The sequence below is a fragment of the Oryzias latipes genome, chromosome 13 (assembly GCF_053564925.1).
Source record: "Oryzias latipes strain Hd-rR chromosome 13, Olatipes_Hd-rR_3.1".
Taxonomy (NCBI): Eukaryota; Metazoa; Chordata; class Actinopteri; order Beloniformes; family Adrianichthyidae; genus Oryzias; species Oryzias latipes.
This window is the reverse complement of record NC_136249.1, coordinates 1,946,406-1,961,858: the sequence shown is the minus strand read 5'-3', so window position 1 is coordinate 1,961,858 and position 15,453 is coordinate 1,946,406. Positions and strand designations below refer to the sequence as shown.

The 15,453-nt window shown below is 43.3% G+C and overlaps 1 protein-coding gene across 1 annotated transcript in view; it reads left to right on the top strand.

Moving 5' to 3' along the window:
• Positions 1 to 15,453, top strand: part of LOC101159373 (calsyntenin-2) — a 404,380-nt gene that overhangs the window by 370,391 nt on the left and 18,536 nt on the right. The window contains exons 11-12 of the mRNA XM_011483059.4: positions 884 to 1,032; positions 14,542 to 14,753. Of these exons, the coding sequence (XP_011481361.1) occupies positions 884 to 1,032; positions 14,542 to 14,753 (361 nt within the window). The remainder of the gene's footprint in view (positions 1 to 883; positions 1,033 to 14,541; positions 14,754 to 15,453) is intronic.

The following is a 15,453-nucleotide window of genomic DNA, read 5'->3' as shown; positions in this document are numbered from 1 at the left end:
TTGGTGTTTCTTTTTGCAGACTTGCTTTGCTCCAGTCAAGGGCAGCTTTTCTTTTTTCTTTTCTTTTCTTCATTTTCCAGATGGATCACTAAAACTACACCCAACAAGTTTTCCTTTCTAATCGTTGTCTCTGCTTTCTGTCATCATTCACCTGAACCCATTTATGCCTAGTTCTTTTTGAGTCAGCGCTTGTAAAAATGTGAATGTTAATGTCATTGTTGTTGATATAATTGTCAAAAAAAACAATCCAAGCGTGTTTCTTGTTAGTAGATTCTACCTTCCAGCACGTATCAGATAAAGACCAGAAATTTAGATGTTGTGATACTGAAAGAGTCTGGAATTACATCTAAGCCCTTTAAAGGTATTTAGGGATTATCTTTACTTAAAAAATGTCTAAATATGTTAAATAATGAGGAGAGATTAGTCATGTCAAGTTTAATCTCCAGCCGGAAGAAAGCTTTCAGTTTATTGAACGCACGGCTTTGCCAACATCAGTTGTTCCCAAAGCCATCTGTATAATCAGCTGTTGTTTTTACTAAATTCACACTCATACATGACCCTCAATGATAGGTCGTCCCTCCTTGCTCCCACCTCCTTTTGCTAAAGGTCGGCAAACGTGTTTACTACTTCCTACAGTTCTGATTGATCTGGGGAACAAAGTGGAACAATTAGCAACTAAACAGTCATGTCTATCTCCAAAGAAATGGCAGATAAAAAAGAAATAAAAAGTAATGCAACTGCACTGTTTTGCACATTCAAGGCTGTTTATTTCATTTCAAATGTTGATTCATCTTGTGAAAAAAAATGCACAATCTCAATGAATGTTGGTATGAATGATTTATTCTGCAACAAAAATGTCTGTTTTGGGTTTTTTCCCCTCTAGTTCCACTTTAATCCAGCTCAGTCCATCCTGGTAATGGAGGCAGACGACTTGCAAAACATGAACACTGCTGTGAGGAAGGTTGCCTACATCAACTCCCGCCAGTTTCCCACGCCAGGCATTCGACGCCTGAAAGTCTCCACCGCTGTTCAGTAAGTGCACCACCTTTTCCTTATTCCAGGTTGTTTTCTCCTCCTTCTCTGTGTGCGTTTCCTTTGGCCGCATCTTCTCTGGTTCCTTAAGTAGCGTCTGCAAGATATCAGGGCTGTTATCTCACCTCTGCGCTTATGTTAAGTGTCACAACAACACGACCTGACGGGATGTAATAAATCCCTCTGTGAACACTGATTTACAGCCCTCTTTCTCTCAGGGTTTCGTGTATCTCTTTTTCTCTGCTGTCACTTCCCCTTTCCTTAATGCACCGCATTGGGTTCCTTGTCATCTCTGGGGGCCAGCCTTTACATTTTCATGTCTTGTATTAATAATTCTGGAAGGGTTTTGCGAAAGGCGTCGGGGTTGCCTAAACAAGAGTGTGCGATTATGCATGTGAGCAGAACGCGGAGAGAGAAGCTGGCTGCTAGCTCAGCCTCCCTTGGCGGGTTGTCATTAAAATTCATGATTGTTTGAAATATATGGAGACCCCTGCAGCACCGCTATGGCTCCTCTTTCTCCTGACGGTGTAAACGCACGACCGCACGCTCAAGGACTTCAACTAGCGCCACGGAAATGTGTGTGTTTGACGTGTGTGTTTGACGTGTGTGCGGCGCAGCCTGCTGGTAATGAAGCACAGTCGTCGAAGCTAGAGGCGTACAGATTATCAAGGAATACATTATGCTAATGAAAGCTAAGCTTGCATCATTGCTAAGTGTTGTGTAAATTAAGTTTTTCTGGCAGACTGCTGACTGGAATGCTGGCTGCCACAGCTGCACGCCTGACTGCGTGGAAGATGTAGAAACAGTTTAATGCACTCCTTGCGGACGTGTTAGGCTAATGTGCGAAGGGTTTTCCACTTAAACACCTGACTGGAGATTCAATAGTACTGTGAGCTTTCAGTGCGACTCCAGGAAACTTCCCTTTAACTTCATGAGTTACCAAGAGCCTTAGAGTTGGCCTCCTTCCAGAACTTGTCAGCAAATGTTGGAAAAGCTGCTGCCGGTGGTGGACAGCATCACTCTGCTCTATAAACTAAGGAGCTGAACGCTTTGTGGCAATTAAAACTGTTTTTTTGCTGATGCCCAACACAAATTGCAAAGAAGCTAATGAAGGTTCATGCAGGTTTTTTTGTCATGTAGAGTTTGATAAACCATACAATTTGAGAGTAGTTATTTCAATCTTGTAATACTGTGGTCTCTCGCTGTGTCGCGGTTCACCTTTCGCAGTCTTGCTGATCATGTTCTGTGTTCTGATTGGCTGGTGACTTTATCATGCCGTGTTTTCTGCACGTGTAGCTTGACAGGGTGGTCGAGTGTTCATCACGATCAGATGTTTGTTTTCATTCTATAGTCCTGGACTTGTTTTCTGTGAAGGTTTGAACTTTGAGAGTTTAAAGAGAGAAAAGTGTGAAAATGTTCATGTCTGTCTGAGGAAAGTGTGGAAAACGCGGATGAGGCATAAAAACAAGCACAAAACAACTTGAAAAAGGGAAAGATCATAGATAAAGTCCTGCTTCCTTTGCAGAAATCTGAGGACCAATAGCGCGTTATGCCAGTCATGCTCCCCCCACTGGGCTCTGCAGGTATCACTGATCGAACACAAGTGGCAAATGCAACAAAACAAGTCAAAATGAAAACAAATGATGATGAAATTATTAAGGGAGCAACTCCAACATTTAGACTCTACACTTTACTGTGTTTCAAACTGAACCGTCTTTGCTGGTTTAAAGCTTATAAGGACATGAAAGTTGCCCCCAAAATTTCCTGTAACTCGGTCCAATCAAGCAAAGAGGAAACACCTGCATGAGCGAAGCCTGCAGGAGAGGCACAGGTGTTACTAATGATCTACCAAACAGTTCTGCACGCCGCACTTCACGGATCTCATCGAGCTTCAGCCCATGGGATTCAGGACAAGAACCGAAAAACAGAACTGAAAAGATTAGCAGAAGAACTATTTACATCATTAAAAGTTGGTTCTGTTTATCTCAGAGTCGCTGAGAAAAAAAAGTTCAAAAAAAAATGATGAAGAGCTTCTTTAAAACCATCAAAGTTTACATGGTTTACGAAAAGCTGTAATGCATCTCTGTGGGAGCACAAGAATATGTAAAGAAAAAAAAAGATAATTCCCGAGAATTGGACTTCAACAAACGCCTCCTAATGTGCCATTTTTGCTAGATATATTTCTGTTTGCATAAAAATGTCCATAAACAAAAGATTTCTAGGAAATGTACATATATAGGTATTTACAAAGCTACTGTTTTTCATTTGGCCATTACGTCTCCACACAAAAACATTGCACTGGTCTTGAATTTAAATTGATTAGAAATGTCAAAAAATAAAAAATAAAGTACAAAAGACTTAAATTTAGGGAAATATAAGGTGGCATGTTGTTCATTTTTAGCATTCATGCATAAAAGTACTTCCTTTCAGTGAGTTTTTATGCAGTACATGCATAAAAAGGAAATGTTAACTTCTGGAAAAATTGAACCTTTTTTCAATCCTTTACATAGACATAATGCAGACAATTTAGAGTCAAACATGTTGACATTTTCCTGCTTGACAGCAAAGCAAATGTAAGACTGTGACCATGCTCAGTACAGCCACAACATGCTGCACTGGCCACTGCACCACAGCCAGGAGGCAGAAGTGATCGGTTAGTGCCCTCATTCATTTTGAGCAGCTTCCAACAACTATAGTATTATATTTACATACTCCAAGCACACATGGCTCTAAATGTTGCCGAGGGCCGTATAGGACACTTCGTGAACCATTCTAGTCTGGACTCAACTCTATCATGAACCTGATGCTTCTGCCGACGTGCACACCAGTGACGTGCGGTGAGGTTGATGGCTGGTGAGGCACCGACTCCTCTGGAGTCAGATTTACAATGATTAAAAACTGAATATTTCACCGTTCATCCAACAGCAGGAAACAGCATTAAAGATACACACAAGAACATGTTTGTCCCACAGAGAATATTTCGTTTATAGACATGGATAGAACACCCTTCTTGTCTATAAATTATTCATATATACTGTAAACAAATGGGAACAATGGAATAGATTGACTGACAGAGGCGTGGCTGTCAGTTGGCACCTACGGCCCCTCTGACCATAACCAGGACATTCATACACATTCACACCCCAGTGGAGCCGCACTGGAGGCGGGATGGTGAAGTGTCTTGCCCACGGATACAACGACAGCTGGCTGGGGGGAACAGGGATCGAACTGCCGACCCATTTGACGCCCTGCTCTACCACCTGAGCCACTGCCGCCCAAAGTAAAGTACACAGATAACTTCAAATTCTAGTGCTTTAACCAGTTATCAAATGTTGTCTGTGAAAAAGATTGTAAAAATAATTCTTTTAGGCCTAAAATTTAGTTTTTGAAAAAGTCTTCCTTATTTTCTTTTAGTGTAATGAGTTTCTCCCTCTCAATGGAGACAGACGTCCTCAGTCTGTTGTGTTTCCACGCACCAGTATAGCTACAAAGCAGCTGTCAGCTCACGTCTGCCCCCTGCTGGCGAGGCTCTCCTCAATGGCAGCCTTTTCTGTGCCCTCACAGTCAGCGCTCTGACGGCACGTCACTATGGAAGCGATTCTGTAGGAATTACATCATCCTTTATTTTGTTCTGGACACCACTGGAAACACAAATTCATTTGATGGTTTCTCAGATCATAGCAGCATTTCTTTTTTTCTTTTTTTTTTTTTTTTTAATTACTTGTCCTGTCCAACAGCTGGGCAGACAGATGAGAGCTGAGGGCCTCTTGTGTTGGACATATTTTACTTTAACAAGAGGGGTTATTAATCTTCAGACAAACCAAAGGTATGTCTGAATAAACCCCTTTTGTAATTGAGGCCAAACTTTATTAATTTCAATCATGTCTGAAAATCTTTGGTGTTGTACTGGACGGAAAAGGAAAGAGGGGAAGAAGAGAGAGGGACGTTAGAGAGAGGGGGGGTAGGGGTGATAATAGGAGGGGAAGGGGGATAAGACCATGAAGCAGCATAAAGCAACAAGTTTACTGGTTGTTAATCATTATGGTAAGGTTCAAATGTAGAAAAAAAAAGAAAAAAAAGGGGCGGAGCCTGTCCACACACACACTCAAATGTTATAAACACACCTGCTAGCTTCAAAAATGTCCACCTGTCGACATGTACACAAAACAGATAGTGTTCACACGCATACTTATGCCTTAAAACCAACTAGTGTGAAATATTTCAGTCATTCAATCATGCAAACTGTTAGTGCAAAGGTGAGCTAACACCTGTGCTCAGGTGAGTGTTTATGTTCTTCTAAAATGGATGGTGGAACGTGAAAAGAAGGAGGGAGAGTGCCCAGCCAACCCCACCCCAAGACCCCCACCGCAGCAGCAGCGGCAGCCGGAATCCCCCCAACGCCACACGGGAACCGGTAGGGAACAACCGCCGCCCGGGCAACCAAGCCCGCCACCTAGGCCAGGGCCAGCAGGACCGCCGCAAGGCCCCCAGAGCCAGAGGCCAGGGACGCACGGAGGGAAAGAGAGCGCCGCCCCAGCCCAACCAGGAGAGCAGCCCCCCCGCCGCGCCGGGAGAACCCAACTCAGGGCCCCACCGGAGAAGGACGCCCACAGCCCCAAACGAGCACCCCACCACCACCCAGGAGTTCCGGGCATCCCCCCGCCCCAACCCCAGGTACGAGCCAGGACCCTCCAAGGGAGACCCGCTCCGCACTCCAGGCAGCCACCCGCCCGGCCCACGGTTGGTCCAGGGAGGAGCTAGGCAGGGGCCCGCCGCCCCCGCCCAGGAGGGGGGAACCCCGGGGAAAAAAGAGGGCCCACAAGGGGTGTTGTAAATATGGCCCGACCAGGCTCGGCCACAGTTGGAAATTTGGCGGGGCCCAGCACTCAGGAGCAAGGACCAGAACCCACCCCCCAGGGACCAGACACCCCCGGCTCAGATGTAATGTGAACCCCCCCCACCGCGCGGAGAGAGCACCGCCGGGCCCAGGAAGCCGGCACCCCGGGGACACGGCCGCCGCTGCAAAGGGGCCCGTACCCCCCACCAAGGAAGAGGCAGGGGACAGACGGACCCAGGTCCCACCTTCCTTGCAAAATGTGTGTGCGTGTATGTGTGTTTGAAAGGGTGTGTGTGTGCATGTGTGTGTGTTTATGTTGGGATGTATATATTGAGGGGGGAGGGGTGTGTGTACTAAGGGGGAGAAAGCAGCATTTCTGCTTTCGGCGATCGGGAGCTTCGCGCTCCGCTATGCAAAGGCAGCTGCCGGTCCGAAGAAAAAAAAGCTTGTTCACGGTGCGTCCGAAGGAGGACCGCAGAAGGCCGACATGCTGCTACGTAGTCCTGAGAAGCTGTGTACAATCATCATCATTTTAATTAAGTGACAGAATAAGCAGTGTGGAAGAAGAAAAAGAAAAAGCATTTTGGTGGATTGCTTTTTCATTTTAATTTTGAGTCAAAAAATGCAGCTTCATTTTGAAAATGAAAAAGCATTTCTGGTTTTGACTTTTATTTTTAATTATGCTACAGAATCGCTTCCATACGTCACTGATTAAACTGAGTCCTTCAGTCAGACATGAGGCGAAGCTCCGGAGCCTCGCCCGGAGTTTCCACTCCGTCTGTGATTGCGCAACATTCGAACTGAGTGATTTTAACCTCAGAAACTGTGGAAAACATGTCGAGTCAACTGAAAATGTATCTTTAACATGGATCAGTAGAAAATAATTGTCACTTAATGTTCTTTTTTCTATTTATCACAATGACAGGTGAGGCCGAGCCTCACTTGCCTCACTTGACAGCACATCTCTGGTGAACACAGCATACTAAGACTTTCCAGGACAGTTTCAGACATCAAAAGTCCAGAGTTTAAACGTTTAAACCAAATCATGCCCCACATATCCTAAAGAAGATTCCAGTGATTTGGTGCAGTTCACCCAAACAATATTCCCTCTGACTGCTGGTGGGGGCTCAGGACTCCTGGGCGGTGGCCGGCCTCTCATCTGGGCACCGGCGTAGGTCTCGAGCGATCAGGGCATTGGGTATAGGCCCGGAGCGTCTTGGGGCGGGACGGGTCCCTTTCCTGGTGGGGGCTTCCGGGGGGCTGCGGGGTCTTGACCTCCGGTTCTGTTTCTGTGGTGGCTCGTGGTTGCTCCCGGGTGGGGCTCTTGGATGGCTGGATCGGCCCCTGGCTCTGGGGTGGGGGGTGCCAGGCCCCCTGCCTTTGCTGGAGCATTCAGTGTGATGAAGGTACACTCTAAGAAGCACACATTCATTCAACCCACCTGCTTGTTCACTTTTGCACAAATATGGGCATGGGTAGTGTTTTTACCCTGTGGTAGTGTGGTGGTAGTGTGGTCGTGTTTACCCCCCTCTTCTAGATTATTGCTTATGCAGATCTAGTGTGTGTCTGTCTGTGTGCAGAATTCTAGTGAAATAAATCTTCCATCATTAATGTATGAAAACACTCAAAACCTGTAAATAGTTGTGTGCAGACTATTTGTTGGTGTGTGTCTGTGAGAACTAAGTCATGAAATTTACTTATGACACACTTGTGTTTTTATTCTGTATTATCGATACAGATAAGATCTTCTGCGTTGTGACTAAGTCTAATCATGAGTCTCACACAGGGATTGCCATCCAGGATGAGGGAGTTTATTGTGTGAAAACACAAATACAACAATACAATCAATTCTGGTCTCATTTCCACAAACACCTCCTCACTGTGACTTTTTCATCTTTGGCACATCGTCACTCACTAGATGGCAATTTTCTATTTTTTAATCACAAAACATTAATTTAAATAACAAAACAATACACCCAAAGCAAATACAAATAAGATAATATGAAGCAAATGGCAGTCAATTATTTCTGATCAAAGTAAAAGTCTCCTACCAGAACCTTCTCATATAAACAAAATACAAATGACAAAAGTGATTTGGTGAAATTACAAAGCATAAAGACTAAAGAAAAAACAATCCAGGTCTTTACATTTTCACCCAAACGCTGATGAATAAAACATTTTCCAGAATCTGAAGATACTTTTGGATTTTTTTCTGTGAGGTCAGATGGCTTTCATTGTAATTATTGTATGTTTTTATGCACCATTTTGAAAAGGCTCTGCAAAAAGAAGGAAGCAAATAAAGAAGACGTATCCGATGGTGTTCATGCTTTTCATTCTAGTTTAGTCCAATTCAGCACATACTGTTGGTGAGTTAATATAAGCAAACAGCAAAAAGATATCTTTTCCAAAAGATGAACAGTGGCGGTCGGTCTGCCTCGACTGTTTGGGCAAAAGAGAAAAGGAAAGCGATGAAACAAACACAGGAACAAAAAAAAAGGATCTTCTCTATGATCTGCTTTCTTCTTCATCGTTTCCTGTCGTGTTCCTCTTCCTCTGACATCCACTGATCTGAATCAGTGTTGGAGCTGCACTTTAGCAGGAACACGCTCACATTCGTTATCGCGTCCAGTCACGCTCACATCCTCCTCTGTGCTGCAGGAAGCTCACGCCGCACTTTGACGCCTTGTTGCAGCAGATCGTCTTTGAGCAGCAGCCGCAGGGGTTTATCAAGCCGTAGCAGCCGTCCCGACGGAAAGTTTCACCAACAGCCTGTTGCTGCTGAACCACAGCTTAACCCTAAAGATGTGGTGCATTTTCATAACTCCTCTTTGTCTCATTGTGTAATGTGTTTCTGTCTGCCAGCCGGCAACCTGTGAACAGGTTACCAGTCAAAGAAATGCTGCTGCTGCTGCTGCTGCTGCTGCTGCTGCTGCTGCTGCTGCTGCTGCTGCTGCTGCTGCTGCTGCTGCTGCTGCTTCTTTAAGGAACATTTTAATTGTGAAGGAAAAGCAATTTTGAATACAATGAGAGTAGAATTTGATGTTTAGTAAGTAATTTATGCATTATTGTTGTAGATATGTATTCTTTTAATACTGTATTATATTTAACCCTATACAACAACCCCTTTCATATGTCATGCGTTAGACCCCTTTCTCAGTAGCATTTTAAAAACTTTCCTTAAGAACCCGCTGAACATAACTTCATCCATGTCTTCTGTAGTGCATCATCATTCCTCTAGAGGCAGTAAAATGGCTTTTACGTATTGTTATTCATTTTTAATGACTAACAATGACTACAAAATGTGTTGATAATCAATTATAATCCAGCTACAGCATGTTCTAAATGTGTGAATCAACTCTGAGAAAGTGAGCAAATAAGGTGTTTTTTCCTGAACACTCATGTCAATATTTTTGTATCTCAAACTAACGTTGTTGTGAACAAAACTCATATCTCTCCATTTAACGGTTTTTGAGATGATGATGAACTTTTACAGTTACACTGAGAAGGTGGCACGTGTTTCTGCAGCGATGAGAAAGCAGAACGTGTTGGAAAAAGATCTCCAAACTGCTGCCAGCGGTATCAGTCTTCACAAACAAACAAAGGTGTTAATTAATTTCTCAAAATGCAATTAATTTTGCTTTGAATGGATGCCTAATAACATCCATTACTGTGGGCCTGGAAGAAAATCATCTTTAGAGAAGTGCCTTTGTGTTCCCCTGTCATATTTCTTTGTAATTAAGTTGGACTGGCCCCAGGTTAGTTTGTCACAGGAAGCTCAACTCCACACATCACTGAGTTTGTATCTCCCACTGCTCCAAACAACGGCTTAGTGTTGCTAACGGCCTCACAAGTAGAAGAGAAAGGAACGATTGTGCCCTGAAACAAGTTTGTTCAAAGCCGGCTTAAGATAACTGTATCATCTGAAGATACAAACCTTTGTTCTGAAAAGACCCACTCAGGTGAAAATGCTGTTGTTGGTGTTTCTAACATGGTCTTGTGGCATTTTTCTGATGATGGGGGGCAATTTAAAAAAAAGTTAGGCTTAAAATAGCATTTGAGAGTGTGTCTTTATTCAAATTGTTGTGAATCAGGAACAGACGAAAAACAGAGGTTTTAAAAAGATTGTGTTTGTTTGTTGTTTCTTTTAACTTGTCCTGTCCAACAGCAAACAGATGAGAGCTGAAGGCCTCTTGTGTTGGACTGATTTTACTGTTACAACATGGGTTATGGATCTGCAGACACATATTTGTATAAACCTCTTTTGTGTTTGAGGCTAAACTTTTATTCGTAATATTGATGTTTGTATACATTTCTTGTTGGACCTGATGGGAAAAAAGAAAAGAGAAGAAGAGAGAAGGATTGTAAAGATAGGGGGTAAGGGTACAAAAGAAGGGGAGACAAAAATAAAAGAGGGTTGAAGAAGTTTGAGGATGATTATCCCTTGTGCTATTCTAGGCACTTTAACATTGGGAGTTGGGTCATCTAGACCCACTAGACAGTGCTCTGAATGAAACACATGAAATCTTTCCACCTTTATCCACCTTTGTCATGGTAGGAAGAACACGTCAATGTAAGAGGGGGGGGGGTAATCTAAGATAGCACAAGGGCTACACAGGTAAATATTTCAAACTGCTTTCATAATACAGTAAAACCGGTGGGGGATAGAAGAGCTTCAAAGAAGAAGTTACAGGTCTGTGAGGGACAGAATTCTTATCTTTCTAAAGCACCTAAAGAATTTCATTTCACAAATACTTTATTTTCAAATAGCTTTTTCCATCCTTCCTCTCACAGTTGAAGTGTACCCATGATGAACATTACAGATGTCTCTCAGCTATTTAAGTGGGACAACTGGCAAATACTTTTTGCTGCAGTGTACATCCACAGCCATACGACTGACAAGTTTAAATGACAGAAACCGAAAACATTATCTGCTCCTCACGATGAATGGGAAATCACTACTTTCCCTCTAAAAACACCACCTGTCTCTGCTCTATTTGTAACTGCTGGGCTTTTTGTCTGGACTTGTGAAAATGTTTGTGGGCAGAAATGACATGAGAACCTTTTTCCTTCACCACATGTTTACCGCTTTTGATTGTGAAGTAAAACTGACATTAGAATAAACCTCAAATGAAGAGGTGATTCAACAGTCTTGATTTAACTCTTTATGTCCTGATGGAGACAGCACCTATATTTGGAAAGTGTATTGCGAAGAAAAAAACAGCAAGAAAAATAAATCAGATTGACACAAAGAAGAAATCAAGTTATTTCAGGAGCTTCTGGACCTCCGATAGACAGTCCTGAGAGCGTTCAGCAAGATTTGCAGCTCTGCAGCACCAAAGAACGGCAATCTAGGTATTATCAGAAGCTGCTGAAGTGGATGGAACATCAGGCAGAAGTTGTTAAAACGCATGTTTATATCAACAGAAGTGAATTGCAGCAGAGAGTCGTTCACAAACACATCTGCAAAAGCTCCAGAGGCAGTAAAGAAAGTGACGGGAGAGCAGTCTGTGAACAGAACCTCAGGAGTCACAACCATCCTTCCAAACACCTGCAGGTGGCACAGAGGTGGGAGAAGCCCTCACATACAGTGGAGGAAAGAAGTCTTTGATCCTTTGCTGATTTGGTTGGTTTCCCAGTTTTTCCCAGTCCCCCCGGTAGCCTGGGGGGTACATAAAAAGTGGGCCATTCTGCTCCACTGGTCATTACAAACTCAAATTTTGAGCACAAATTATAAAATTGTCAATTTAAATATTTACAAGTTTTTAGACAACACGCCTCCCAGAAGACCCAGCAAGGGCAGAGAACCCCAGCGCCCAAGAAAGCAAAGGTCCAACCCCAGCAGGAGTCTTCATCGGATGAAGAGCATCAATGCAGCATCAATGCTTCACTTGGACCCACAGGATCACCAGATTAACATGCGGTCATTGCCCCCGGCCCATCTCAACAGCCCTCGTCGATTGTCTGCACCTCTACTGTGTGATTTGTAACAGTCGGACAGTGGCAGTGGGGGTGGCTGGAGGGTGACAGTCACCCCATGCCCATTTTGGGGACCTTCCCATCAGTAAATTATTGTGCTGCTGCCTTCCTGCCCCCCGCCTGTCACTGGACTGCCACCGCACCTCCAAATTTGCCTGAGCGGCCACTGACCCATGTCTACAAGTTGCCCAGTTGCCGTAAAATTTTAACTTTTCCTTTTTCTTAGGTCAGACTGGTTCTTGCATTTGAAAATTTGCTAATTAGTTTTGCTTATGTTATTTAAAAGAGCTGTATTATTATTATTAATAATATATTTGTTAAAAAACAAAAAGACAAACAAACAAACTTTGTTCAGGCAACAAAGTTTTATTTTAATTATGACAGTCTTAACTAAAAATGACTAGAACTAAATATGTTAAATAAAAATAACTGATAGAAAAATATTTAATAATAAATAAATGTTAAATACTGTCACTTTTTTATTTTGAGCTAAGCAAGAGCAAAAAAAAAACCTAGTCATCACTGGAGTCACGTTAATTCAAAATATTTCTGAATCTGAAAGCAAAAGCAGCTTTCCAATCAAGTGGAAAAGATTTCCATAACATATAGACGTATAATTATGATTTCCTGCAGCTGCTCACTAAGCCTCAGCAGGGGAGAGAATCCTCTGTAGTCCCGCCCACTGACAGATGTTTGGCTGCTTGAAAAGCCTTTGTGAAATGTAAACTGAGAACAAATCTGCCATCTTTTTGTGACTTTTCCATCTCACATCCTCCCAAAAACCAATGCACTCCAGCCCCTCCCATCCCATCTTTTTTTTATTTTAATATGCCGTGTTCTCTACTTGATTGGTATTCAGTCCTTCGTCTGCCTGCATCAGCAAATCCATCAGGAGTTCAAGCTTATTGAGTTCAAATCCACGTGTGAATACAGCAGCTCAGTGTGTGCACAGGAAAGCATTTACTCTCAGCATGGCTTTGTGATGAACTCAGCCCTAAATCCTCTGGAGCTAACACATGTTCATGGCTGCATGCTATCAGAAGCTACCAGGCGTTCAGACAGACAGACCTGCATGTATGAACACACAGCAGGTGCCGTGCTGCAGGTGTGCTGCCTTCACGCTAACATGACGGAGCATTCAAGCCCCTGAGTGGCGCCACAGCGGGCTCTGGATTGGAGTGAACACATTTTGATAAAAAGCTTCCAGTAAATGTTGGTTTTCCTTTGGGAAAGTCGGAGACTTTTCTTAAAAGACTTCTTTTGTTTGCGTTCTGGAGCTCATTCTGCAGCCGCCGCCGTACAGCTGAGCTATTTTGGACTGATCTCGTCTGAGCTTTGGTGCTGAGTTCAGTCAAGTTTGACCACGCTGGGCTACCAAAGGCTTTAAAGTCCCACTCTGATCATCTTTTCACCGGTTTTCAAAGGGTTCCCAGTGGTCTTTTGATTATGATTATGACGTTTTAGCCCAAATCAGTAAACCTGTGTCGTTTCCTAGGACATAGTTTCTGCAGAGCAGCAGGAGAAATTCAGAGAGGGAGTTGTGGGCGAGACCACATGGCACGGAGCAACCCCACCCCCATTCCTCTCCTTCTTGCTGAGAGTTCTCTGTTTACACGCTCTCCTGATACCTTATAGCCCTGAAAACCTCAACCTAATATTTATTTAATAAAGATTAAGAATAACTAGAAGGAGCTGCATTTCCAGAAGAAAATGCAGGGTTGAACGCTGTATTGCTGAATGAAACTTAAAAGGTAAAACTGGCAAGAAAGAAATTATCAAAGTTGAGCATAAATAAACAGCACAATAACAAAAAAGATATTGTTATGAAAAATGCCAGCGATGGGTTTCGAACCAGCGTATCGAATAAGGATTCCCTATGTATTTCAGTGGAGGCAATCCTGGAAATACTGGAATATCTTCAAAAGTTGAAGAATTTTAAAACCAAAAGTCATAACTGGAATAAGCTGAAAGAGCTGAACATTTGAATAGTTGAATGGTTAAAATAGGGGAGAAATTGTGGGAGTTAAGTGGCAAAACATGGAGGAAGAGACTAGAATGAAGAAAGAGAAACAGGAAAACAAAGATTGAAGGATTTATAGCATTCAACCAATAATAACTGCAAGCAATGTCAGATCTATCCAGCTGTACAGCTTAGATCCAGATTCCAGCTCAGACGAGGAAAACTATTTGTCTATTTGTTTGACAGTGGATGCATCTGAATGGGGCAGAGAAGGGAGCTTGTGCCCCCCCCCAGCTGATTTTCTACGTAAAAAATGTAATACTTTGAAACTGCATTATTTTCGTCTGCTCTGGTTCACAATAATTTGAATAAATAAATATCCAGAAATGTGACTTTTAGCTTAATGTTCCTTCTATATCGCCCATCCTCAGAAAAATGCCACAGAAACATGTTAAAAACACCAGAAACCAGGTTTTCATTAGGGTGGTCTTTGAGGTACTGCAGACACAAGGATGTCATGTTCAAAGTCTGGATTGGGTCATCAATGCGTAACTAAAGCCAATACTTGAACCACAGGGTGATCGGCTGCAGCCGACCCCTGAATGGTGCGGCTGAAAATCCAATACGTGCTGCTCCTCTGCGCCTCAGTAGAAGGAGAAAAAAACCTTGGTCGTATCCTGTCAACAGATACAAGTTTGAGTCCAATTGTTAAAAAGTCTCTTCCCTGCATGTCCAGGTGCTTTGGGGAAGACACCTGTATCACCATCCCAGACATGGATGCGGTGGTGATGGTGCTGCAGCCCAGCGAGCCCCGGATCACCATCTCTGGAGCGGAGAGACTCAGCCGGCCGGCCGCTGACTTCCGGGCTTCAGGAGGAATCTTTCTCTTCCAGGACCTCCACATCATCAGCACGGTTACCAGAGCCGACACCACCGCGCACCGCACAGGTACACGCCTTCAAACATCTCCACAGACGTAGTTCTTGTTTGTAAAGTTTGACTTCAGAAAGTTTGGGAGCAACAATGCAACTCCCCTCGAGGACAACTCTGTCTCTGTTCAATATTTCAGCAGGTGTTGTTCGTTTTTCGGATGAATTCCTGTCTGCATTTTCAAACATCACCTGTCTACAACCTTCAGAGAAACAAAACAAACATTTAGCAGCACCTCTAGAGGCAGAAGCCGCGCAGCAGTGAACACTTCTTCCATCTGGAACATCTGCACAAACTCTGAGATCAGGAAGCTGCTGTCATAAGTTCTATTTTGAAATATGATAATATGTTTGTGTAAATTCTATCAAAGCCCAACTGAGGGATGATTCTGCTGTTGTGAGGATCTGGGCGTGTCTGACAGCTCACAGCCAGACCGGTCGGTGTTGGTACATTCACACCAAATCACTGAGCTGAAGAGAAATTACACCTCAACAGTTTACCAAATGAATGGCATGAACTGTTTCATTTGGGGTGGAGTTAGTGCAGGATAAGGATCCAACTCCAAACAGGATTTTTGTATGAAGAAACCGTTGCTCTGTGAGGTGTATGTTGGATTTCTCAATGACTCACATTTCTGAAGGTAACATTTACCATGTCAGGTCAAATGTATGCTTTCAAAGCTAATTTAGTTTTAAGGAGAATGAGTAAGACAGAAAAA